Here is a 25,838-nt window from a genome sequence, read left to right as displayed (position 1 = left end):
CAAAGATAGCATGTGCACATCCATTCTTCATTCTCCGAGAATCCTCCTTTACAGAAACAGTTTTACCTCCAGTCAACAGCCTGCAAAAATCCGTCTCTGTTCCGCTTCTTCTCTTCCCGATCTCTCTCTCTCTCGCGCGCTGGTTTCTCCCACTGTGTACCTCCACCTCTCTCGCGCTGGTTTCTCCCACTGTGTACCCGCCTCTCTCGCGCTGGTTTCTCCCCCTGTGCACCTTCACCCTTCTCTTCGACCCAAAATATCTTTTTATAATCCACATTTCAGATACGTGTCCCAATCACCGATCGCCATCCTCTTCTCGCGCACCTGACACTCATTTCCTCGTCTAATCCCCGTTTGATCATGGCTCATACGACAACCGGAACCGGCCGAGTGTCGCACCGGAACTGCTCCGGCGGGGAAACACCTCCCAAAGGAAGAAAGGTTCCGCTTGTGTTACGTCCCTAAAATGGCTAAGGGCATGAGGGAACACAACATAAAATAAATTAATTAATTCCTGGATTGTTTAACCCTGGTAACGTGCAGGAGAGGTGCTGGTGCAAAAAAACACGAGAACAAGGGAAATATAATTTGAGAAAGAAAGAATATATTTATTCACACAAAGTGCTCAAAAGAGAGAGACTAAAGAAAACAAAATTCCAAACACAGGGAGTAGGAACTTGAGCGGGGCTAAATCAAATAAATAAATAAAACAAAAACCCACAGTCTACCTACATCCCCATCCCAGTAACCTACTAACACAACAAGAAAAGAAAATACAACAAACAAAATAAAGTCTTCGGCGTTCAACACGCCCTACCTAAACTATACTGCTTAAGAAAACTCAAAACATACAATAGTGGCACCCGCTCGATCTTGCCTAATGTATTAACAGCGTGCTTCTCTAGATGTTCCAAAATGGAAGTCACGTGACATACTTCCCTGGTCCATACTCCCTGGTCGGTTGTAAAACAATTTGCAAACGAAAACAACTTAAAGTCTCAAGTTTCAACTTAAAAACGAAAACAACAAACCAGCGTGACAAAACAAAAGAATCAATTACCTCCTTCTCTCTCTCTCCCGCTTCCGGTCTGCGTCAGACTTTTATAGTAACGACGCCCATTACGTCGCAATGATGATTGACAGCCAACAGCGCCGCCCTAAGAAGTGATAGCGGAGAAAGTGAAAGTAAAGATAACAACAACACACCATATCATCTGAGCACGTAACAGCTTGCCTCTAATCACCCCGTGACACATGTGTATTGACTTCAGGTGTAACGGAGGCCAGCTAGTAGTCGCTGTGCGAGTAAACCTGCAGTCTTTAGCCTCCTTGTTAGAGCGCCTGACTCTCATGCCGGAGACCCGGGTTTGAGGCCCACTCGGAGTGGGTAGAGTGGGACCCGGGTGGAGGGGTTACACAGGCATAATGTCACTAACACTGCAAGTATTTAGGATCCATTATTGATGACAAATTGAGTTTTGAGCCAAATACTAGTTTGCTTTGCAAGAAAGCCCAGCAGTGCCTGTTTTGCCTTAGGAAGCTGGCCAGGTTTAATGTGGACAAGACCCTGATGACCCTTTTCTATAGGTCCTTTGTTGAGTCAGTTATCACTTTCTCCATAATCTGCTGTTATGGGTCCATTACTGTAAAACAACCAAAAAAAAATCCCTTTCCATGTTAATTAAGGTGAGCAACTGCATCACAGGTTCTAAGCAGAAAGGCCTGGGGGAACTTTATCTGAAGCAGATACTAAGAAGGGTTGAATCTATCCTGTGAGATAGTTCTCATCCCTCACAGGCTGAATTTCAGATGTTGGCATCTGGATCACGCTTTAAACTTCCAAAATTCAGAACAAACAGATATAAACACTCTTTTGTACCTGCAGCCATTCTACTTCTTAATTCTATTAAGAACCCTAGATAACTTATTGACTTACAATTTATTGATTGTTTACTGTTTTTTATTGTTTTAACTATGCCTGCGAGGTAGACAATCTTTGTATTTTGTGTGTGATTGTGTGTGATTTGTACTATACTATCTGCTGCACAACAAATTGCCCCATAGGAGACAATAAATTTACTAATTAAACTAAACTTCACTTCACTTTACTTTTTTAACTTCACTTACCATGTAATATCTTTAACCTCTTAGTCTCAATACTTCACCGATATTGGATTCGTATCTGTTTACATGATGATTTCTGTGATGTTTCTTCTGTAATTGGTTTGTCCTTTAGCACCAGCTGAAGGAGACGCAGAGGTCGTTCCAGCAGAGGATCCAGCAGAGAGAGAAAGATCTTCAGCAGCTGAGAGAGGCTGTGGCGTCTCATAAGGTGAGTCTGGAGAAGAAGAGAAGTTTGAGACGTCTCAGTCAGGACTCACTGAAGACACTGTGTGATTGTGATATGTGTGTAATAGCGCTCTGCACAGACAGCAGTGGAGGACAGTGAGAGGATCTTCACTAAGTTCATCCGCTCCATTAAGAGAAGCCGCTCTGAAGCGACACAGCGGATCAGAGATCAGGAAAAGACTGCAGTGAGTCGAGCTGAAGGACGACTGGAGCAACTGGAGCAGGAGATCAATGATCTGAGGAGGCGAGACGCTGAGCTGGAGCAGCTTTCACACACACAGGATCACATCCATTTCCTGCAGGTAACAGAGATCTAGAAGAACAGGATCATAGTGGACTTGGGCAAGAGACTTTCAGAGAAACATTTCATGAGAGCAGAATGAGCCGTTGACTGAAGTGTTGATCTGTGTGTTTGGTTATTATATAATCATCAGTCAGACTCTCTTCTGATCATCTTCTTTTAAAGAGACGCACTTACAAATGCAGTTCAGCTCTGGAAATCTCTTAGGAAACCTTTTCCTAAAAGATATATTGAACTTCCACATACCAACAGCTCAAAACTTCACTAATATTTAAACTTTTTTAACAGCTAGATTTCCCATTATATCTTTTTACAATCTTTTGATTACCAAAATCAGATAATTGCCAAACCTGCTGAAACCTATTATTATTTCATCATCAGTCAGACTTAATCTCAATCTCTAAGGAAACATCAATCTGAAATCCATGAACTTGATGGTGCCAGTTTCATCCAGCTAGATTTCCCATCATCTCTTTTCTTTCTTTTTACATTCTTTGACTTATACTACAAATTTTTTGTAATGTTTACAAAAATCAGATAAAAATAATTTTCATAATTTTTTGCTGGTGTGGCGGAGTGGATGTTACCACGGGTTAGAGAAATTTATACCCAATTATTCTGCTGATTCTAAAAGCAACGACTATGCCACCTGGGATTTACTACCCGGGAAAGACCCAAAGGCCCACAGGTTAGATTTTTCCCAAGATGTCCTAAAGACGTGGATACTTGGTATAAAAATATAGATCTTTATTAAACAGTTGATGTGTTAAAATGTCTGATTCCATTGAGCAATCATAAAAAGGATCAGCCACGACAAGCCACTAGCACTGTGGACTAAATTGATCAAACACAGAAAAATGACAAACAAACAGGAACTGGGGCTGACCAATTGGGAGGCAGGCCATATACACACAAGTGCACCACACCACACTAATGCCCAATGTGCCGTTTCACGGTCAAAATCCTCCGCGAGATCGAGGATGTGATGGAAAAGCTTGACCAGCTCAGCTCGTTTGTCATGGACCGTGCCCACCAACCTGGAGTTAAAGTTCCATCTCTCCTGAGAGACCCACGGCAGCCGCCTCTCGCAAAACTCATCCAGCAGTTTTGTGCGCTTGGGACAATCCTCCCAGATTCGCAAAAAAAATCTTGCAATCCTTAATTTTTGATGCTCCCTGAGACATCACAAGATTTAATGTGTGTGCCTAACAGTGCACAAAAAGAGCCTGAGGAATGTCTTCTTTTACGCGCGCCTGTACCCCATTAAGTCCGGATGCCACTTGTTGTAGATTTTTCACTAAACCTAACTGCGTACCTGGAACCTAATTATTTTAATTTAACACTATCACTTGGGATTGGTAGTAAGGTCTCTAGTGCTCTTAAATTTATTTGGGGTGCCCAGTCATCACCCAAGCATCTACACGTCGACACTTAATAAATATCTGGGGCGTTTACTCATCGACACCCAAGCGTCTCCAAATCGACACTTAATAACCTTTATACTCTGGCTCCTGCGTCTCCTGTCGACAACTGTCCGAGTCCCTTAAACTCTAACTTACTTACTTCTCTAAACTAGCCTGCTGCGCAGCAAAAAATAACAGACTACAGCAAATGTCCTTTAAATGCTTTAATCATAGCCAGGAGAGTTCTCGAGCAGTTTTCAGAGAATCTCCCTAGAAGAAGCTAGGCCGGTGGATCTCTGATAAATCCCATTGAGAATCCCACCAGTAAACACGAATACAACAGTTTTTATAGAATAGACATGATACATTACCATGAGTTTTCAAACCCAGACATCTCAAAACAGAATCATCATGACTAACATGTCACGCTCTCAATCATCACGATTGGTTACATTGTCAAAGCAAGTCCCCCCTTTCATTAAATTTTGTTAGTAACATCAGCAAAATATCCTGTATCATCAAAAACATTGTGAGGGGTTACTATTTTAATCAATCATTCCACAATATAACGGTTAGTCTAATTTCAAAGTTCCTTTGACCAAAGTTATATTAAGTCAAAACTTTAGGAGGTTAGAGTTCGTTTGATGGCTACATCCTAGAGAAAAAGGAAGTAAGCTCACTTTAGATTTATTGTTAGAATCATGGAAATTTTAGTCATCCTCAGACATAGGACCAAAGGAAGTGTTAGAACTTATCACGAGATGTAAGTATAATTCATATCTTTGTGGTTAGTATCATAATTAATCTATTAAAATATAATCTATATAATCTATTAAAAAATCCACCACACATTACAGCGACTCCGTCATAACACTGTGCCACTAACTTTGTTTTGCAATTGTAGCTGCCCAACACTTCAAGTACTGAAGCTGCTAGATCATGAGCTCGTTTTTTTCCTGTGACATCCTCAAACTTCAAAATTCTTTCTTTTACTTCGATGTCGGTAACATACCGGAGTACAAATGACAGCTGTGCACAGTTGCTGCAATCGGTGGTCTCATCCACCATAACTGAGACAAACTTGGAGTTGTTAATCTCGTTTTTGATGGAATCATTTAGCACCTCAGTAACAGCGTTTTTTAAATTCGTTCTGAATTTTCCCCAATGATCCCATAAAAACGGCGGCCGTGGCAAGGTGGTGTCGCAAGTCAGCATCGTATTATGATAGCAGAGACAGTAACTCCAAGTAATTACCTCGATTCAGGGACTCATTCCCCTCGTCATGTCCCCTGAAAGACAATTCTTGCTGTCCCTAAAAGATGACACAATCAATGAGGCGCTTCAGTATGTCTCGGTTTTTCTTCACTCTCTCATTGTGCAGGCTTGTCTCTTGTCTCCGCTGGTCATCCTGCCGCAAATCCACCCTGGACTCACCAAAGGTCTTCAAATGCACCACCGCTGTGAGCTGACGCTTGGATGCCTGGTGTTTGATAGCTGCTTTGGTGAAGCTATTAAGGCTGTTAAAACCTGTGCTGTTCCATGTTCCCTGACTGGTATTAAAAAGCAAACACGGCCAGCAAAACACCGCGGAACACGGCCTGTTCCGCTCAGTGCTAGCTGTTAGCCAGTCATAGCGGTCATAGTCACCCTCAGTGAAGTGCCGCACAAAACCTTTTCCGGCTTTGGTCAGCCCATCCAGCTTAGGTGTAGATCTTCCTTTTAAAATGATCTCTTTCTTCTCTCCAAACATACGCCTTGAAAAAGGCACACAGAGGAGAATGTAAACAGGATCAGTAAGAGGTATGAAGGTAGCGGTCATAGCTCAGTTCAATGACATTGATCACAACCTACCAAAATTTCAAACGGTTCATGACATCAGGGGGGGCTAGCGCCGACACATCGCTGGGCCCCTGGGGCGTTCTGTCACTGCGCATCAAAATTTGATTGGCTAATGATACACGTCAGTCAAAGATCAGATGGGAAATGGCAGCTTCAACGGAAGGCTAGCTATACTACTAGTGCTGGTCCACGGAGCTGTAATGCGTTTAGATGACCATATGGAAAATCCAGCTCAGCCTCACAAAAAATAACCATATTCTTTCTGGAAATATAATCGTAAAAATGAAAAAAAATATTTATATAATATTATAATATATATATTTATATTTTAGATTTTGACAGGGCCAGCAGAGACCTCTGTGTATATGTTGGCTGTATATTATATCTGATGCTGTGAAAGTGCCTTTTAACAGTTTTTCCTGTTCAAATCTACTGAACCCTGCCATGTGACACCACTGATGCACTTGATCTGTTACATTTATCATCTGTTATTGCCAGTTGTTTGATCATCCTAGAGTTTTCCAAAAAAGTTCACATATAGTGTCAAACGCTATAACTTATAGCTGTAACCAGATATAAAGTATATGAGAAGAATGAAGCTAATGCTGTGAAAGTGCAGGATTGAGAGTTACTAAAGATCAACAAGAGCTGCAAAAATCTGACAGTATTGCAGGTTATTGATGAAGTGTGGAGGTGACGAGCTTTGATTTCTGTTTTCTGTAGAGTTTCCAGTCTCTCTCAGCTCCTCCTGAATATAAAGACGTAAATGACAGTCCCTTCAGTTCTCTCTCCTCTTTTGATGGAGTGAGAGAATCTGTCCTTCAGCTGAGAGATAAACTGGAGGATTTCTGTAAAGAGAAGCTGAAGAAGATCTCTAACAGAGGTAAAGTCCAGGAGATTCTGCTCTCAGAAATGATCCTCCATCATCTAATATCATGTAGAAGATCATATTAGAAATGTCTTAGGAACGGATGCAGGGATCATTTTCTCTTGACATGATAATCACACTCTTCATGTCTGTTGATTTCCACAGTCAATTTCACCAACATTGTTCCCAGAACCAGGAACGACTTCCTACAATGTAAGTCACTAATGCCTGGCTCACACTACAGGAGTTTTAAAATCCTAACTGATTGTGAAATCTGGTTGCAGCACACACTCAAGGAGAATCTTTGCAGATTTTCTTCCCTCAAATCTTAAACATGCTCACGCTACAAGATTTGAAAATCATGGTGCATCACACACGTTATTAAGATTATCGTACCAGAGGAAGCCCCTCACGTGATCTCACGCAGCAGATCAGAAGCTGAAAAGCGGATGTAAACAAAATATCTGTCCTTCAGATAAAGTCATATTCGTAAAAAGATTGTCGTGTCCAAGGAAAGTGAAATCTTTCAAAAATCATCCTTTTAATTTTTAAGGTCATTTCCAATGAATGATGTCAGCACTGGTCAATTCAATGAATCAATGCCATTGATCTCTATGAAGTGACTCATCAGCTTCACCGTTGCCCATGCGCCGCATTGCTGCTCAGCTGAGCCTTGTGAAGTGGAACTCAAAGTTCAAATTAAATTTTAAAATAATTACTCAAAGACAGTTATGGAAGTAAAGTAATGGCAAATGTTTTTGAAACCATAAAAGCCTGTTGAATTGCATTACTTGAAAAAAATAGGCATTGCATTAACCATGCTTGCATTTTAATGCATTGTATTTTTAGGGCTTGCATTTTTATGGGCTGAAATTCAACATGGTTGAATATTTAAGCTGTGAATCTTTCAATTCAAAACATTTCAAACACATTTTCATTATTAAAAATTCAATAATCCATATTCACCTTTCATATTTCACTTCCAAAATGTTCATTCTGTTTAAAAATACAACCTATAATATTCAACAGGCAATTTTCGGTCCATTTTATTTTGCTTTGCAAATTCGCTTCCACAAATTCAGTGGTATAAATTCGACAGTAAATTCAACGTGTAATAATAGTGTAGTGTAATAATAAAATAATTATAATTCCTAAATCTAATGTTTTTTTTTTTATCTCCATCAGATTCCCATCAGCTCACTCTGGATCTGAACACAGTGAATAAATACATCCTTCTGTCTGAGAGGAACAGATTGATTACTAACACTGACACAGAGGTTCAGTCGTATCCTGATCATCCAGACAGATTTGATGATGTGTGTCAGGTGTTGTGTAGAGAGAGTGTGTGTGGACGCTGTTACTGGGAGATTGAGTGGAGTGGGAGTGTGTATATATCAGTGTCATATAAGAGCATCAGCAGGAAGGGATCGGGTAATGAGTGTGTGTTTGGATATAATGATCAGTCCTGGAGTTTGTCCTGCTCTTACTCCGGTTACTCTTTCATACACAATAAGATAAAGACTAAACTCCCTGTAGAGTCCATCAGCAGTAGAACAGGATTGTGTCTGGATGATGATGATTTAGAGTCCATTAGCAGTAGAACAGGAGTGTGTGTGGATCACAGTAGAACAGGAGTGTGTGTGGATAACAGTAGAATAGGAGTGTATGTGGATCACAGTGCAGGAACTCTGTCCTTCTACTCTGTCCTCTCTGACACAATGAGCCTCATCCACACAGTCCAGACCTCATTCACTCACACACTCTATCCTGGGTTTACTGTTTATACTGGATTGTTATCTCTTTATAATACTAATTATTGTGGATCATCAGTGAAACTGTTGATGAATCGGAATAGACTGTAGAGAGATTCTACCCATAATACTTTGAGCTGAATGATAAATCAGTAACAGTGAGATGTTATAGAGTCTCTTATTGTCTCTTCATTACATTAATACTTCAGCTGAACTTATGTCACTGAAATAACATGTCAGAATAAATGTGTAATGAATCCTCATATAGAGTCAGATCAGTGTATGTTTGTGAGTCACGATAACACGTCACGTGTATCTGCTTTTCTCAAACTATATTTGTGTTGATGGAAATCAGTCATTCAGTTCTTATTGTACTGTCAGATAAATAATTTTTATTATTACTATCAAACGTACATTTCAACTGAAATGATCACACACAGGACTAATTAAAAATGAGTTATTCAATCAAATAAATTGCCATGTAAAATTGCTAAATGTCAGATTACTAAATTAATAAATGTAAAACATATAGACCCAAATCATCTGTTAATACTGTAAATCAGTCATCAGTAAAGGTATGAGAACAATTATTCAAATCTAATCCTGTTTACTTTCATAATAATACACTTTATTTTATTAAGCACCTTTAAAAAAGCAGCTTTTCATTTTGATATACACGTTTAGATTAAATATTCCACTTTTATTAATGGAGTTAAGTACTTAAATTACAAAAAGTCATTATCTAGAAGTTAAGAGAGATAATTAAATAATATAAGCAATACAATTTATAAATACCTAAATAAACATCAACAAAACAAACATAAACAAAATAAATCATTTAAACATCAACAAGCAAATGCAAGTCTAAAAAGAATATGTCTTGAGATGAACTTTAAAAATGTCATAGGTCTGGACTAGAGGTCTATACGGTTCCAAAAATTTGTACCGCACCCAAAGAGAATATAGAATATATACTGTAATGTGCTACCCGGAACCGACCTGGAACCGTCTATTATTTGAAAGCTGGTCCTGAACCCGGTGGGAAGAAGACACAGACCAGACTGTCACATGTTCCACACTAAATTGCTATTAACAAGTCAATAATCCAGTTGCTAAAAATCAAACTTTTTGTCTTACCTAATTTTAGTAGCCGTCATCTCCCTTCCTTGTACCTGACTGACTGTGATGCATTACAATCCTCCGCAAGAAAGTTCTAATGTTGTCCATGTTATTGTTCTCATTATTCCAAGCTTAATCCACTCATTATTTCAGCTTCAATGTCACGGTGACGGATGACAAATGCGACTATGCACATTTGCATTTCGACTCGAGTTGACTCGCATAATAACTTTGACTGTTTGTCCTTTTGAACTATAATAATGATTGCTCGTTCAGTGCCATTGTCACTGACGTTAGCATTATTTATTTGCTATCATCTCTGTGCTGAGTCTGACCACCAAAACTTTAAGATTAAATAAGACGCTTTATTCAGATTATTATAAAAATTGGAGAACGTGTAAAGCGTGGCTTGGCGGAATAAGTCCTGCCTTTTAAATAAAAGAGCCAATCGTCAACTGGTAAAGTAATTGTGTCACTGCAGAAGCTCCGGTTGCCATAGAAACATGACGCGCTTGAGACTGCATGTTCGCGTTAGCTGGAGCAACCTGCGCAATTTGTGTTTTCTTACCTTATTTCCCGGCCCACACTTTTCTTATCCTAAATTACAAAGAAACTTCCCTAACTCCCTATAAATAAACAAATCACAAACAAAGTAATAAATAAATCACAAACAAAGTAAAAATAAATGACAGGGCACCCCTACGCTCCAAAAACATATACGCTCCTAAAATTGAGGGAGGTGGAGCGTAGGCGGACCCTGGGGCGGGATGAAGGGCAAACCCGGGGGCAAGATGGAGGGCCAGGCCCGTGGAGCGGAAGAGGGCCTGGAGACTGAGGCGGAGCATGCGTCCAGGGCGGAGCAGGCGGCCAGGGCAGAGCCGACGCTTCAGGGGTAGAGGCAGGCATCTTATCCGAAGACACAGACATAGAGTCGGCCATCTTGTCCGAAGACACAGACGTAGACACAGGTGTAGAGGCAGCCATCTTGTCCGAACACACAGGCGTATATTCGGCCATCTTGTCCGAAGACACAGGCGCAGACAAAGGTGTAGAGGCAGCCATCTTGTCCGAAGACAAAGGCGTAGATTCGGCCATCTTGTCCGAACACATAGGCGCAGACACAGGTGTAGAGGCAGCCATCTTGTCCGAAGAGTCGGCCATCTTGTCTGCAGACACCGGCTCAGACTCAGGAACGGGAACAGGCTCAGACTCAGGAACAGGCTTAGGGAGCTTTCACACCTGCCTCATTTAGTTCGATTGAATCGCACTAGAGTTCGTTTTCCCCCTTGGTGCGGTTCGTTTGGGCAGGTGTGAAAGCAGCAATCGCACTCGGGTGCGCACCAGACAAGCGTGAGGAGGTCTCGGTACGATTTCAAACGAACTCTGGAGCAGTTTGTTTGTGGTGAGAACGCGATCCGACCTTGAACAGACCCAACTGCCAAAGAACTGCGCATTTTTGGACTAAACCAGCTGCCGTAGTCAGCTGCGCTGTGCATTATGGGATGAGGACTAATGTTTGTTGACAGTTTGCACTAGCATGGCAGCTCGCGGACAAACGTGGAGTTCTGAGGAGGTGCGGAGCATCAAGCAAACTATATAATTATTAAACTATATAATACACTATGACCAGGGATACAATCAGCCCACGCAGTCGTCTCTCCATAGTAAAAAACTGTCTGCTGGATTTTTCTCCTCTTTGTTAACTTCCGGGAGCTCTGGAATTTTCCCGCACGTTAATTCTGACCAATCGAAGTGCAGTTACCTCTGGCCAATGAGTGATGTGGATGTTATCACGTGACTGCATTTTGGTTTGTTTCATCAACTCATCATCTGATTCGGACCAGAGCAATCAGTGTGGTGTGAAAAGGAACCAAAATTCCTGAAAATGATACAAAGTATAATTTTCCGCCCTTAGTCCGGACCAAATGAACCGAACTACATATGTGAAAGCACCCTTAGACTCAGGAACAGGTGGCCTGGCGGCGGCCATCTTATCTGAGGGCTCAGGCGGCGGCAATCTTGGCCGGAGGCGAACTCTCTGGTGTGGCGGCGGCCATCTTGGCCGGAGGCGAACTCTCTGGTGTGGCGGCGGCCATCTTGGCCGGAGATGAACTCTCAGGCGTGGCGACGGCCATCTTGGCAAAGTACTACTGGAAAGTGCTACTGCCCCACCTGTCCTGCCCGTACCCGACTCACATGCCGCCATGTTGTTCATCCTTGTAACAGATTAGCTTAACCTGTTAACCGTTTCCAGAGCGTCGGCGCACTGAAGCGGTTTTTTTTTTATTTAGTTCAAATTTACTATCAGATTTAATGTTATACCTTGACAAACTATACATCATTAAAAAGATATAATACTCAAGATTCAGTATTTGACCACTATTGTATTCTGAGAAACTTATAGTGACAGTTATGTCTTAATTTGTGTCAGGAGTTATGAAATGGAAAAATGAGTCGATACCTTTAATATGAATTATGAGCGTCAGCTGGTCCATTCATAAAAAACACTCCAAGCTGTCGTCATGACAGCGATTCGCAAAACATCGTCCCTCAGGGCTTTAGCTCAAAAATGTGCAGACTTGGAGAAATATTGATATATTCTCATAGATTCACATCATATTTCTATAGACAGGAATAATATTTGTTGAATTTATACCCAAATGCGTCGATGTAATCATTATGATCGCTTCTTACTGAGATGTGCTGTGTTTTCAATTCATACCAATAGCCTGAGGGCGCTATATGCACAATAACAGTCCATATATGGGTCATGAAGAAGACCCAGAGTCATGTGACATTCCAGGACGTCACTGATACAGAAAGTAGCTGACAGAGATCGCTGTAACATGCAGATAAAGATGTTTTGAAGACAATAAACATGATTGCAATGATATTTGAGTTACCTGTGTTCTTCAAACCATGCCAGGTATTTCATAATAATAGATTATATTTATAATGCAATGCTAATCGATATAGATTTCATCATCGTGCAGAACACTATAAATAATACATTTTCTGTCGGATTTTTTTTATTTGAAGCCAAATTAGATCACAGAAGATTATTTAAAACACTCGACTTGCGTTATAAAGTAAGTTTGGAGCACAAACATGGTTTCAATCTCATAATGGTCGTGTATTGATGGTGTGCTAAGCTAACATGCTAGCTAGCCCAGGTGCACCTGCCACCAGCAGTTATTGTTTTATGATTTTTTTCTAAATAGGAATGCTTACTGAAATGTTTCAGTGCATTTGATACCAGTTTCAAATATTTAGTGAGAACTTTGATAAAAGAAATTAGGGTTTGAAACCCTATGAATAGCCTGTGAATAGCCAGTCGTTAGTAGCTATAATGCAGACAAAAGAAATGCATATTTAGAGCCATAACCAGTCTGGAGAGGTGTAAATGTGTGCAGGGGAGACTCACACTGAATGGGGCTCGTTTGCACCACAAAATAATAGAGACAATAGACTGATTAGATGACTCAGAAGATAACTAAACATCAGTTTGCATTTTAGAGTCTAATCAAAATAAAGTAATTTGACATGATCTTGAAAAACATTTAACTAAATACAGAGTTTTAGACTTATCATTTTCAGATTTTAAATATAAAATGGTCACACATATGGCTTTAGCTGCAGTGCATTTCTAGATTGCTCCAGGGCCAACTTCAATTTTATTTTTATGAAGATGTTTCATGAAAGTAAATTTCTAATAACTTTACAAAACTTTGAAGCTATTTAAACATTTTTTTTCATTATGACAATAATTATTTCTACATTTACAATAAACTACTAGGTGTCAGCTTTCAAATGAGATCATACTTGTGCTTTTAGTGCAAAGGGTTCATGAACTGTATCTGTTTAAGTTTGGGTATGCCATTTCTGGGGATTTTTCAAAAGTGGCCTTGAAGGTTAACAGGTTAAGGGAAATACGAATAATTAATTAAAACTCATAATTAATTATAAATATTTGGATCAGTTAATATAATTAACTTGATGTAGCAGAATTAAAACTTACCCTGGGCTCCATTGTGACCTCACGGACTATTACCTGACTTGCTTTTGGAGTGGTCTTTGTTGGTCGACCTCTCCTGGGGAGGGTAGCAATTACCTTGAATTTCCTCCATTCCTACACAATCTGTCTGACTGTGGATTTGTGGAGTCCAAACTCTTTAGAGATGGTTTTTATAACCTTTTCTAGTCTGGTGAGGAACAGCAACACTTTTTTCTGGGGTCTTTCGAAAATCTTTTGTCCGTGCCATGATACACTTCTGTCTGAAGTTACAGATAGCTTTACTAAACTAATCTAGAGAAATAATATATATTTTGATTCTAGCAAATCATGTGACATATATAGTGAAAGAGAAACTAAACACACCTACCACAAAAATGTCCTAATAAACTAAACATTTCTTGCATCATTGTGAAGTTGAACAGATGAGAAGACTGGTTCAATTTAACTAAACCATTCTACCCATATAGCTGATCAACAATGTTATAATTTTGTATTTTTATTTTTTGTAGCTGTTATGTATCGTGTAGATTGTTCAATTGATTGTTCAATGGGCTCGTCAATTTCAGTATGCTGACCAATGCTGTAAATTCCATACCAAATATGTAATTATTCTTGGTGAAAAAAAAAAAGCTAAATATTTGGGGGTGGAGAAGAAAATCAATCTGACAATTACATTTATGCATTTAGCTGATGCTTTTATCTGTTTTGGGGGCCTGAACATTTTATGAAACACATTTCATAAAATGGGTTTCAAAGTGTATATTTTTGAAAATGATACTGTTATCATGACCATACAAACTATAAAAACATGAATTAGTGAAAACGGCAACACCAAGCGTATCCGTATTGTGTGTTCGGTCTATAGGCATGCACAATTATTGATATGTATACATAGATGCCACATTCAGTCGCTTCAGACATGTCAACGTGTCTGCCATCTTCGATCGAGTGTGTTATCACTCACAGTAAAAATCAATGAGTTTTCCATTATGCCACAACATTGTGCAGCCTGTGGTTATAAAACCCACCGGATTTTAAATTCTCGAAGAAATTAGATAAGATTAAACAGGAGAAAATGTGTTGGTTTGTGTTTTTAATGAATTAAATCAAAATTACAGGTTTTGAATCTATGGAAACTTTTTGATTTCATGTTCATCTTGTGTGTAGCACCTTAATGTTTGGGTCTACTCAACAGCATATAGCATTTGTTAGTTAGACATAACTATGGCTCCAGATGGACAGTTAACTTGCTCTCGAGTGTTTACAGACCGGTGTCGTGACCATTCCAATATAGCAAACATTTTGTAAACGAGTACTTGATAACAATGGCAAACTACCGGACTGGAGGATGCGAATGAGCCCAGTTGTGTAATGTTTCTTTACAAAGTTGCCATCTACTAGCCTGGCAAGCTTAATGTAAACAGGGATCATTCTGACATAGTTGTACATTGGAAATTCTGCATTTAGTAGATTATTGTCATGTAAACATATCCTAAAACTCATTGAACACTTGTTTCAGCAGTAGACCAACAGTTCTACTTAATAAAAGTGTATTATTATTATTTAATAAAAACATGCAGGCTGATAAAAGAAGAATGTCTGACAAAGAAACATGTTGAAATGAAACCTGCAAGGTTTTCATGACAGCCAAACCACTCGGTGAAGGAACACGTCACCACATCACACCACACTCGAAAGGAAAAAAAAACCTGTATACACAAGCAATCTATTGTACCAACACCATTTGGTATTTTAGGTACTTACCAAAACAGAAAGTGAAAGAACACACTGAGGTAACGTCATCAGAATACGTCACAGAGTATGTATGCGAATAAACTGAGAAGGTTAAACAATCTATAATAAATAGAAAGCTGACGGCATACATTCCTTCATGTAATGTACAAGTTTTGCATCCAGAAGGTCAAAATTATTTTTTAGTTGACTTAAAGTCAGTTGTGCATGGTCCTACAGATTAGCATCAAGCGTGCCTTCTAAACACAAATAAAGGCATGCCGCTCATGTGCCTTTAAATCATGTGACAAACTAGAGACGATTAATATTCCTGTAAATTCCACAGCAGGAGAGACATCCTCTTCTTATCGATATATAATGCAACTCACTTCAATCTTTTCACAAATGACTCGAGACATTTGCTGTGACAACTCTACTACAATCTACAATTTAGTCTTGAATGGTGTAAGTATTATAAATGAATGCTCTATTAGAGGAAAGAGTCTGAGTAAAACTCTTTGATAGCACTTTTAAAACAAGCAAAACATTACGCTTTATATTGTTGTAGTTTTTTTTATTATTACATTGGTAACACTTTACAATAAGGTTCATTAGTAACATATTAACTAACATGAACTAACAATAAGCAATACATTTGTTACAGTATTTATTAATCTTTGTTAATGTTAGTTAATAAAAATACAGCTGTTCATTGTTTGTTCATGTTATTTCAGTGCATTAACTAATGTTAACAAATACAACCTTTGTTTTAAAGGTGCATTGCGCAACAATTCATGTTAAAAATACCTGTTTTTCTAACCCATACATGCTTAAAGAACTGCCTGATGGGCTGAATGAGCCCTTCTCTGCGCACTGAGATTGCCTCTATAATCCTGTACTGTAAAATATATAAGAGGGATTCGGGCTCGAATTTGAGACTGGGCGTGACATCATGCGCGTTCACGCTCACCAGGCTATGTCTCGCAGGTTTGTGTATTCGCCGGCGCCGCCATTCTCCTCATCAGCGAAGACAACTCGTGCGTCAAAGGTAGAAGATGGATTCAAAGAGACCGGCTTGTAGTCCATTCCAAACCCCAACGCAAACTCCACAAAGGTAAAGAAAAGAAAAATTTTGTCTAGTGCCACCAAAAGGTCCAAATTGGAGTCAGACAGGCGTCGGAGTAAGACGAGAGTCTACCTCGGGAAGGCATTCAACAAATGGAGAGATCTCCGGTCTGCTCTTGGTCTCAAACGGGATCCTCAGTTGGCTTTTTTCTTGATAAAACGGTAAGATATAGCCCAGTCTCTAATGTTTGATACGGCCAATCTATGTATGACAACAAATGACGATGCGTAAAATGTGTAATGCTTTAGCATAAGCTAGATACATGTACAATCAGAATTGGTTTTACTACCATTGTTATTGAACAGTTTCATAAACTAGGAATTGTGTTCGGAAGAATAGTACAACATGAAACATAAAACATATCCAATAAAAGATGCTAACTATGTTTTTGTGTATGGCCTTCCGGTAACGTTAGCCTTGTGTCCATTGCTAACCTGCTAAGGTGTTCATGTCATTGACCAACAAGGAAGAACGCCGTTGCATTGGCTATATTGTATTTTTCGGTAAAAATAGTAAATTGTTCCCGTGAATGTGGTACATTTTGTATGTAGTATATATGAGGTATGTGCGGGCAACAATGTATTATACTCTACTTAGCAGATCAATAACAGGCTGAATCCCGCAAGTCTTTGGCGGATTAGCCTGTTTGGCTTTTATGAAAACGTCATGGTGACATTTGATAGTTTATTACCTTGAGACATTTGAGTGAACGTTGTTGACCAACCGTGTATGGTATGATTATTATTTTGAGCTTTTGCGAAGTAATCAATTATATTGTTCATGAACGTGTTTTCATAACAATACAATCATAGGTGGATACTACCCCCGTTTTCCCCTCACACAAAGAGTAATTTACTCAAATGTCTTTCCTTCCATATATTTGAAATGACTTGCAGATTTATAACTTTATTACCTCTGAAGACATTTTGGCTGTACACCAAAGATCTGTGCGGCAGATGCTCGTTTAGTTATGAAAAGCTCGTGCTCGTGCATGCGTGCGTGTGCGTGTGGTCCATGAGCGTGCACAACTCTGGTTGCAGTTTCGCTTGTCGCCAGAGGGGGCGTAGTTCTGCAAAAAACTCAGAGATTTGCGTTTTGCACCTTTAAATAACATATATTAGTAAATGTTAAATTTTTTTTTTTCATTCTTAGTTCATGTTAACTAAGGTAGTTAACTAACGTTAACTAATGAACCTTATTGTAAAGTGTTACCATTATATTTATCCTAATATATTGTTTTTCATATGAATGTTAGATTTTTATTTAGTTTTAGTTCATTTAACTTCTGTGTGAATTTCTTTATACTTCAGACAGTGATGCTGCACCATGAAAAATATCCCTCTGAATCCCCAGAGTTTTGAAAATGGAGGCATCAGGAAAACTGCTGTCATCAAGACTGATTTCCCTGCTTAGGAACGGACAATGGGGAAAATATGATGTCGTTAAGTTGTTTAAAGCCCTCGTGGAGCAATATAATAGCAAAAATGAAAATTTTCACACATGGATGATGAAAATCCTTCAACAAGTTGAGATTCACAAAATAAGTGTGTCGGATTTGACAGCCAATGACAGTAAGATTGTGAATAATGTTGAGGCCAAAATGAATGAGATCAAAAACACTGATAAAACAGGGAAAACACTAAAATATGTTTTGGAGGAAATTCAAAAACAAGGAAATATCAATGAAAAAATAATGGCAAAAGTGCAGGATATTGTGACCTCTGTGTCCAAATGTCTATCAGATTCTACAGCTCCACATCTAACAGGAAAAAAGCTACTTTTGTTCAAGATCTGCAAAGCAGTGCAAAAGAAGAGCAAGAAGAAAATAACACCTCGAGTGACTCAGATGGTGAGCTGGTGCATTCTTGTCCTGTCTAAATCAAGCCGGCTCGTTCAGGTTTTAACAGGAGAAGGAAAGTCGTGCATCGTGGCAATGTTTGCAGCATATCAGGTCCTGAAGGGAAAAACCCCTGATATCATCTCCAGTTCTCCTATTCTCGCTGAACGAGACGCTAAAGAATGGACTCCATTTTATAACGAACTAGGTATCACTGTTAACGTCAACACCAACAAATCAGAAGAAAAAGAGCTGAAGAAGTGCTATGAATGTCAGGTGGTCTACGGTACAGCTGTCAGTTTTGCAGGTGATTTCCTGAGACAGCGTGTCCTTAGACAAGATGTGAGACCTAAGAGAGAGTTTCAGTGTGTTATAGTGGATGAGGTGGATTCTTTAATGCTGGACAAAAGTCATGAAGTGGTGTATTTGAGCAGTGAGATTCCTCTTATGGAATCGCTCAATGAAATACTGACTAAAATTTGGTTTGTCGTCAATCAGCTGAAGCATTTAGAGACTGGAGAGATTTTAGGGCCCATTCAGCTCTTCTCTGAGGTTCTGTCTGAAATCATGCAGGAAAATAAAGGCGTCGATCAACTTAGTGTTATGCAGATTGCTGTGGACGCACGAATTATGCCTATAAAACTTTCAAAGGGAATTCAAGAAAACATGACAAATGCTCTAAAAGAACTAGACAAAACAAGTGTTGTGCAAATGGTGGGTTTTTTAACGATGTTTGTGCGAAATTTCCCTGAGTATTTCTTTAAACTTTACCAAGAAGGGCATGACGGAAATTTACAGAAACTGAATGAGATTGGTTCCACAAGTAAAAATAAAAGTAAAGAAATATCACTCCTTCTCAATGGATGTGGACAGTGTTGTTTAGTGTACTATGAGGAAGACTCACTGGTTAAGTCACTGGGTAAAACAATTAAAAAGGGATATCAGTCTGAATCAACCAAAGTGCATGAATCTTGTATCGCAGGCCGTCAAGACCTTATCAATGGAAAGATGCAAACTTGGATTGGAAATGCTCTGAAAGCCAAAAAGATGTCTCTGGGCCATGAATACGTCCTTCATGGAGATGGAGTCGCTCCTGTCGATTACAGTTCCACTGGTGTTGTGCAGAACAACATGTGTTGGGGGGAAGGACTTCAGCAGTTCCTGGAGATGAAACACCAAACTAAACTGTCCAGCATGACTCTAATAGCAAACTTTATGTCTAATTTGGGCTTATTTAAGAAATACAAAAACCAGATCTATGGGATCACAGGAACTTTGGGGGACCAAACAGAGCTTGAGATACTGAAGAAGGTCTATGAAGGCATCGACACCTGTAAAATCCCCCCATTTAGGCGAAGGAAACTTTATGAGCTGGAAGGCCTGGTGTTAGCTGAGGAAGACGAGTGGATCAGCACCGTCTGTAATGTTGTTCAGCATCAAGTGACTTCTACAGTCTATCGAGGTCCACGAGCAGCTCTCGTCATCTGTGAAACAATCAATCATGCCAATAGGTTTCACAGTATCCTTGCAAATATCATCTCAAAGCACAACTTAAAACTCTTTGTAAATAACAACATGGACAACTCAAAAATTGTAGATGAAGAACTCCAAGCAGGAGACGTCATCGTTGCAACTAATCTAGCAGGCCGCGGTACAGACCTAAAGGTCAGTGAAAGTGTAAATGAAGCAGGAGGTCTGTTTGTGGTGCAAACCTTCTTACCTCTGAACGTCCGTGTTGAACAGCAAGCGTTTGGACGAACGGCTCGCCAAGGGAGTCCAGGATCCGCTCAACTCATCACATGCACCAGTCATTTCTCTGACTCTGTGAAACTAGTGATGAGCCTGAACGCATCTGACATCAGCTTATTCAGCCTTCTGTGTTGTTTAATAAAACAGATTTCACTTTGTGTCATGGGAAATATATTTGAGGACAATGTTAATCGCTACCTGAAAAATCATAGCTCTCAAAATCATGAGGCGATGATCTCTGCTCTCACTGGCCTTTTAACCATAAATTCATTCCCATTGAAGGATAATAATCTAGAAAAGGCAAAAGATGCCAGAAACTATGAGGTCCAGCTCAGACTCTCAAGGTTCCTTGAAAAAGACATTGAAAAAATCATGAAAGAAGAAGAGCTTTTTTCTTTCTACCTTGATGTTTTGGACAACATTTATAAAGATGATGTTTTCTCAGATCAGCGTGATGTAACTGTGTCCTGTCTTCAAGAGTGCTGGGGTTTGTGGCTCCTGATGCATTTCAATGAAGAAAAACAGATAGAGACAATGAAGGAACAGCTGAGAGTTTCCTTGTTGATTGCACAGCTGAAACTTATAAGCAAACAGTCCCCATCCTCAATGGTCTACTATTATATCAGAGCTGGAAACAATCTCCGTAAGAAGGGATGCTTAGCGGAGAGCATTGAGATGTACAGCAAAGCTTTGGAGGACGGTGCATCTGGAGAGATTATTCCTCTCTATAATCGTGCACTGGCCACTATTATGAAGAAAGATGCTGGCTATATTATTCAAGCATTAGCTGATCTGGAAAAAGCTGACAAAGAAATAGATTCATACAAGTCACATCTGACGCAGATTCTAACATATGTGGAATTATCAAGCCAAGAGCAGAAAGCAGAAGGCAAGACTTTGCTCGCAAAACACTTCCAAGTAAAATGTATTGTTATAGACCAACTCAGGATGAACATTAAAGATGCTGTATTGAAGTTGAAGAGGGCGGAAAGCAGAGGAGCAGAAGTGAAACTGACTGAAAAACTTTCATTTTTTCTTTTAGAACACATTAATTTCAGCTCTTTAAGAGTTCTGAAAGAGCTGCCAATGGAATTAATGCACTTCAAGTCCCTGGGTCTTGACACCATTTTCTCTTTGGACACTACATTTTCTTTCAGTGGCTTTTTGTCAAAGATGGTAAAAAGTGTTTGAAATGTAACACTTCTCTCAGATATCTTAAAAGATGTGGTGTCAGTTATTGATCATCTAATTTAAATTAATATCAATGTGCATTAAACTTCTAATCTGTTGTACTGTATGCATGTATATGTATAACTGATTCCGATGACTTCACATTAAGTTAGTTCATGCTATTAACCTACTTTAAATGTTGAAAACAGTATATTCATAAAAAGAATCATTCTGTACCATGTTTAGAGATACAAATCTAACTATTTTTTGTGTATGCATTTATATAAATTATGGCTGATTATCTGCAAATACAGTGTCTACATTTTAAGTTCACATATTTAATGTATATGAGAAAAATTAGTAAATGTTATTAAAGACTAGTTCACCCACAAATGAAAATTCTTTTGCTTTCCCTTATGCCATTTCAAATCTGCAAATATATATATATATATATATATATATATATATATATATATATATATATGGGTCATTCCTGGGATTCGGTCATATTTCAACTTGGACTTTTTTAATTTTTGAACTACATATGATTACATTTCTAAATACCCCACATTATTAGGTACATATCAAACCTTAAAAAAATCATATTTTCCCATCTCAGGCATTAAAGACTTTTTATTATTTTCAGTTTTTTTCAGATTTGTACACATTTTATTCTCAACAGGATCTTAGTTTAAACAGGATTTTACACAAAACTTGTTATAAAACAAACATCTACCTACTGCTCATGTGTCCCTCATACCAATTCAATGACTTCAAATGTAACATTTATGATAATTTTCAAATTCGTATGTGATGGAAGTTACAAATATCCAAATTGTTTGTCCGTGGTCTCTTTATTTTAGTAAGAAAAAAAATAATTTAGATGTTTCACTAAAACCACAATTTTACTTTGTTAGCCCTTAACATGTCGGGTAGTAATCAGCAAGAAATGCTTTAATTTTTAATTGTCTTCCTTAAATTTTAATTTTAATTTCCAAAAATATTAATGTGACAGGGTTGAGAATACTGTGATGGGGTTGAGTACTGTAACAGGGTTGAAAGGACACATTGGCCTACTTTTAATTTGTAATTGTTTAATACGGAAATCCCTCTTTGAGACTCAAACAAAACACTATTTTATTTTAGGCAACCATGTAATAAAGACATAGTCATATATAATTTTTTCGTTTTTACTTTAGTATCTGAACTGCAGTGAGAATTTAAACAAAGAAAACTACTGCAGACAGTGCGGTTGTTAGTAACTTTTCAATATTTTTGTTAAGAAAAAACAAAAATAGATTACCAAACAGAACCTTTTATCAAATGGGCACAATAGGTAAATTCACTATAGTGTCTAAAACATTCCTCAGTGCTGGAACATAAAACAAAACTGCAGCAGATAAAAGTTCATAATAACATAAGTAACAATCAGTGGGTCATTACAAAAGAAACTGCCATGTTAACACAAAAACTCAACATAAACAGGATTTTAAAATAGTTACTTTATGAACATTTGCATAAAATACCTGAACAAATGTAAAGAAATAAAAGGTCTAATCCATATTTATTCATAGAGGCACCACAGTGCTGAGCTACCGTGTGTGTGTGTGTGTGTGTGTGTGTGTGTGTGTGTGTGTGTGTGTGTGTGTGTGTGTGTGTGTGTGTGTGTGTGTGTGTGTCTTTTATCTTGAGAGTCTGGCCCAAACCTCCTTCAGAACCATGGCGAGATGTCACATGTTGTGGAGCTGGAATCATCTCAATGACTTCATCAAACTGGTACCAGTGGATGTCATCACGAGAAGGCCAAAAAAATCTGTTTGGTCCAACACGATTCATACACTTGACATGAACACTTGTTTCGTCTGTGTCAAGGACAATGCCTGGGTACAGGTCATCATCATATTTCAGTATGCACCACTGTCCAACATCTGGATGTACCAATTTCTCCACTTCCATGGGTTGTGGATTTTCCTGATTGTCTGCCTGCTGTGCAGGCATTGGTATGTTCTGACCAAAACTGAAGTGCTGTGTGTTAAAGCATGTACTGTTTAGGTCTTTCTTTGTTGAACAAAAGCAGCTGACATCACGACATATCAGCTCACCTGGAGCAAGGGTGACGACCTGGAGAATTCTCATTGAAGAAGGGCACTGCTTTTATAGGACTGCATCATTTCTACAGCACGGTCAACATCAGTGCTTTCCACAAAAAACAGTTCCACTGATGTACTCGTTTGTCTGAGGACTTCATACAGTTGCTGTGCATCTTGGATGTCATCATGGCCCTTAGCCACTAACCTGTCTGCAGCTCTCTTTAATGCTCCTCCTACACCATCGGGGGCCCATTTCCCATGACTTGATTCAAAATAGTTCCATGTGCCAGCTTTAAATCCACGTTTGTGGATTTCTGTAGTAAAAAGCATGAAAAAAAAGCATTTCCTTTCTATTTGTACTGTGTACAAGGTCCATCACTAAAAAAATGTAAGACAGAAACTTGTGGATGAGTAGCCTGAAGGTGGTCTAGCACAGGATCAAGATATTTCCAGATAGCAGGAGGACCTTTGTATCTAGAAGGGGAGATTGTGGTGAAGCACATGGGCTCTTGTTGCCCTACATGCATTACCCCAGTGTGTAGAGTGGCTTGCTTATGTGAGGCCCCAAAATGAACAGCTTGGATCTCTGATGCATATTTACAGACATAGTTCTCTGAAAAATCTATGTGGATCAATGCCTCATCTATTGCCAGTTTTTTTTTTTGAGCTCACGATTGTAGGCATATTGCTGTTTGATATTGAACAGGTGCTTCTTAAACTTGTGAATGTTGTTGTGAAGCAAATCTGTAAGGGTCTCCTGTGTACCCTCAATAGTTTTCTTGACAGTTATCTTTACTCTTGAACTCTTCTTCATGTGGTCTTTTTTTTCTAAAGCCTTGTCTTCAGTGACCCACTGTAGAAAAGAGGCTTTTGCCATCCCATCATATTGACTGGAGAGGGGGACATGCTTGTATTTGCATAAATCACATTCCCCATACATACATGCCTTGCTAGAAGAATCACAAGATACCATCTCAGCCAGTCGCTCTACATTTGAAGTCTCAACCATCTTCAGCTGATTCAGCTTGTCAGCCACAAAGCTCAGATTCTCATGGAGCTTACACTGGCATGTGTCTCGGTCAGACATAGAAGGGTGAACAACCCAAAAAGGTCTAAGAAGGCAAAACAGAGAATAAGAGATATTCCCAATGTTCTCTCACAAAAATTTTCTTTGCAGGTTTTTCATAGTGTCCTGCAGGAACATTTTCTGCATCTTGACTTTATGCACTGTGATTGTTTGTTTCTTCCCTGTTGTAATCCTGCTCACATCATCTCTCACAAAGAATGACTTCACTTTGCTTTTAAATTCATCGGAATGTCCGTTAACAGCTTTTCTTTCAAAGGCTGTTATGTTTTTACTCTCCAGATGTCTCCAGCATTTGTTTGAAAATCCTAAAGTATGTTCAGCAAATTTCTGCAATTTATATTTTCTAACAATTTTCCCTATTGTCACTTTTGAAATTATTTGTTTGTCTTTTTCCTTTCTGGCATTACGATATTTGAGTTTGATGTCTGCAATAAGAGCTTCGTGATACAACAAGGTCTTCCTAATTCTTGTATTTACAGGGCAATTCAATAATGTTGTTTTTCACTTTTGACCGAGGAGATTCTAAGGTCTTCTTCTGTCGCTGGACTCTCTTTTTATACTTCTCTGTTAACCGCTTTTGCCTGTCCAGGGCTTTCTGGAGCTGTTTAATTTCATTATGTAGCTTCTTTCTTTGTTTTCGTGATTGTCTTTTGCCTTCCTCCCTTTGCCTACAAAACAAGTAATCAAACAAATTTGTCAGTCCAACATTGCATGAAAATGCTGAGTATGTCACATTAAACCAGGGATTCACAATTTTTTTTTGTTAGCCGAACCCCCTTGAACTCAAATATTGATATGAAGAACCCCCCAATTCTCTGATGTTGGTTAATAGTCACATGGCATACAGATAAAAAAATTAAATTATTAGCTATTCATCAACTCAAACCCCCTGCAGTTCCTTCACATACCCCATGGGTTTAAAAGCTAGTTTGGGGAACCTTGCATTAGACAATTACACATGCTCTAAACTAATTTTCTACTCTCAACTTATGATTCTTCTGCCTGTTGCACTTCACCTTGACAGTGGCTGTCGTGGCAGCTCTAGCATATGTTCATGACTTTGTGGTGGAGTGCTTATGTTTCTTAATGCTTCTCTTCTTTCCTTGCTTCTTGTGTATGCTGCTCTCCATTTTTTACGCCTCTGGCGCTGTGCTCTCTCACTTAGGTCACTAATTGTTTTTTTCTTTCCTGCCTCAACATTCCTTCTCCATCTCTGCTTCTCTCTCTCAAGGTACTGTGCCCTTTTTTCTGGGTCAGCATCTCTGCGTGCACGAAACTGCCTTTGCCTCTCTGCTGTTGATGTGGGTGCCATTTCTGACTAGAATGCCTGTTGAAGTTTAAGTGGAAACATTACATCAAATATTTTATCTATAACAAAATTATGAGTTAAAATATGAGTTGGT

At 39.0% G+C, this 25,838-nt stretch overlaps 1 protein-coding gene across 2 annotated transcripts in view; it reads left to right on the top strand.

The window, feature by feature from the left end:
- The window catches only part of LOC143718303 (tripartite motif-containing protein 16-like), a 276,192-nt gene extending 267,418 nt beyond the window's left edge, over positions 1 to 8,774 (top strand). For both annotated transcript variants that reach the window (XM_077209360.1, XM_077209359.1), the window contains exons 2-6: positions 2,237 to 2,332; positions 2,418 to 2,651; positions 6,616 to 6,775; positions 6,926 to 6,973; positions 7,946 to 8,774. In XM_077209360.1, the coding sequence (XP_077065475.1) occupies positions 2,237 to 2,332; positions 2,418 to 2,651; positions 6,616 to 6,775; positions 6,926 to 6,973; positions 7,946 to 8,622 (1,215 nt within the window). In that variant the 3' untranslated portion in view covers positions 8,623 to 8,774. The remainder of the gene's footprint in view (positions 1 to 2,236; positions 2,333 to 2,417; positions 2,652 to 6,615; positions 6,776 to 6,925; positions 6,974 to 7,945) is intronic.
- Positions 8,775 to 25,838: the final 17,064 nt, after the last annotated feature.

The sequence above is a fragment of the Siphateles boraxobius genome, unplaced genomic scaffold, assembly GCF_051911475.1.
Source record: "Siphateles boraxobius isolate OS27281-9 unplaced genomic scaffold, OSU_SipBor_1 61, whole genome shotgun sequence".
NCBI classification, from domain to species: domain Eukaryota; kingdom Metazoa; phylum Chordata; class Actinopteri; order Cypriniformes; family Leuciscidae; genus Siphateles; species Siphateles boraxobius.
This window is presented reverse-complemented; position numbering and strand designations above follow the sequence as displayed.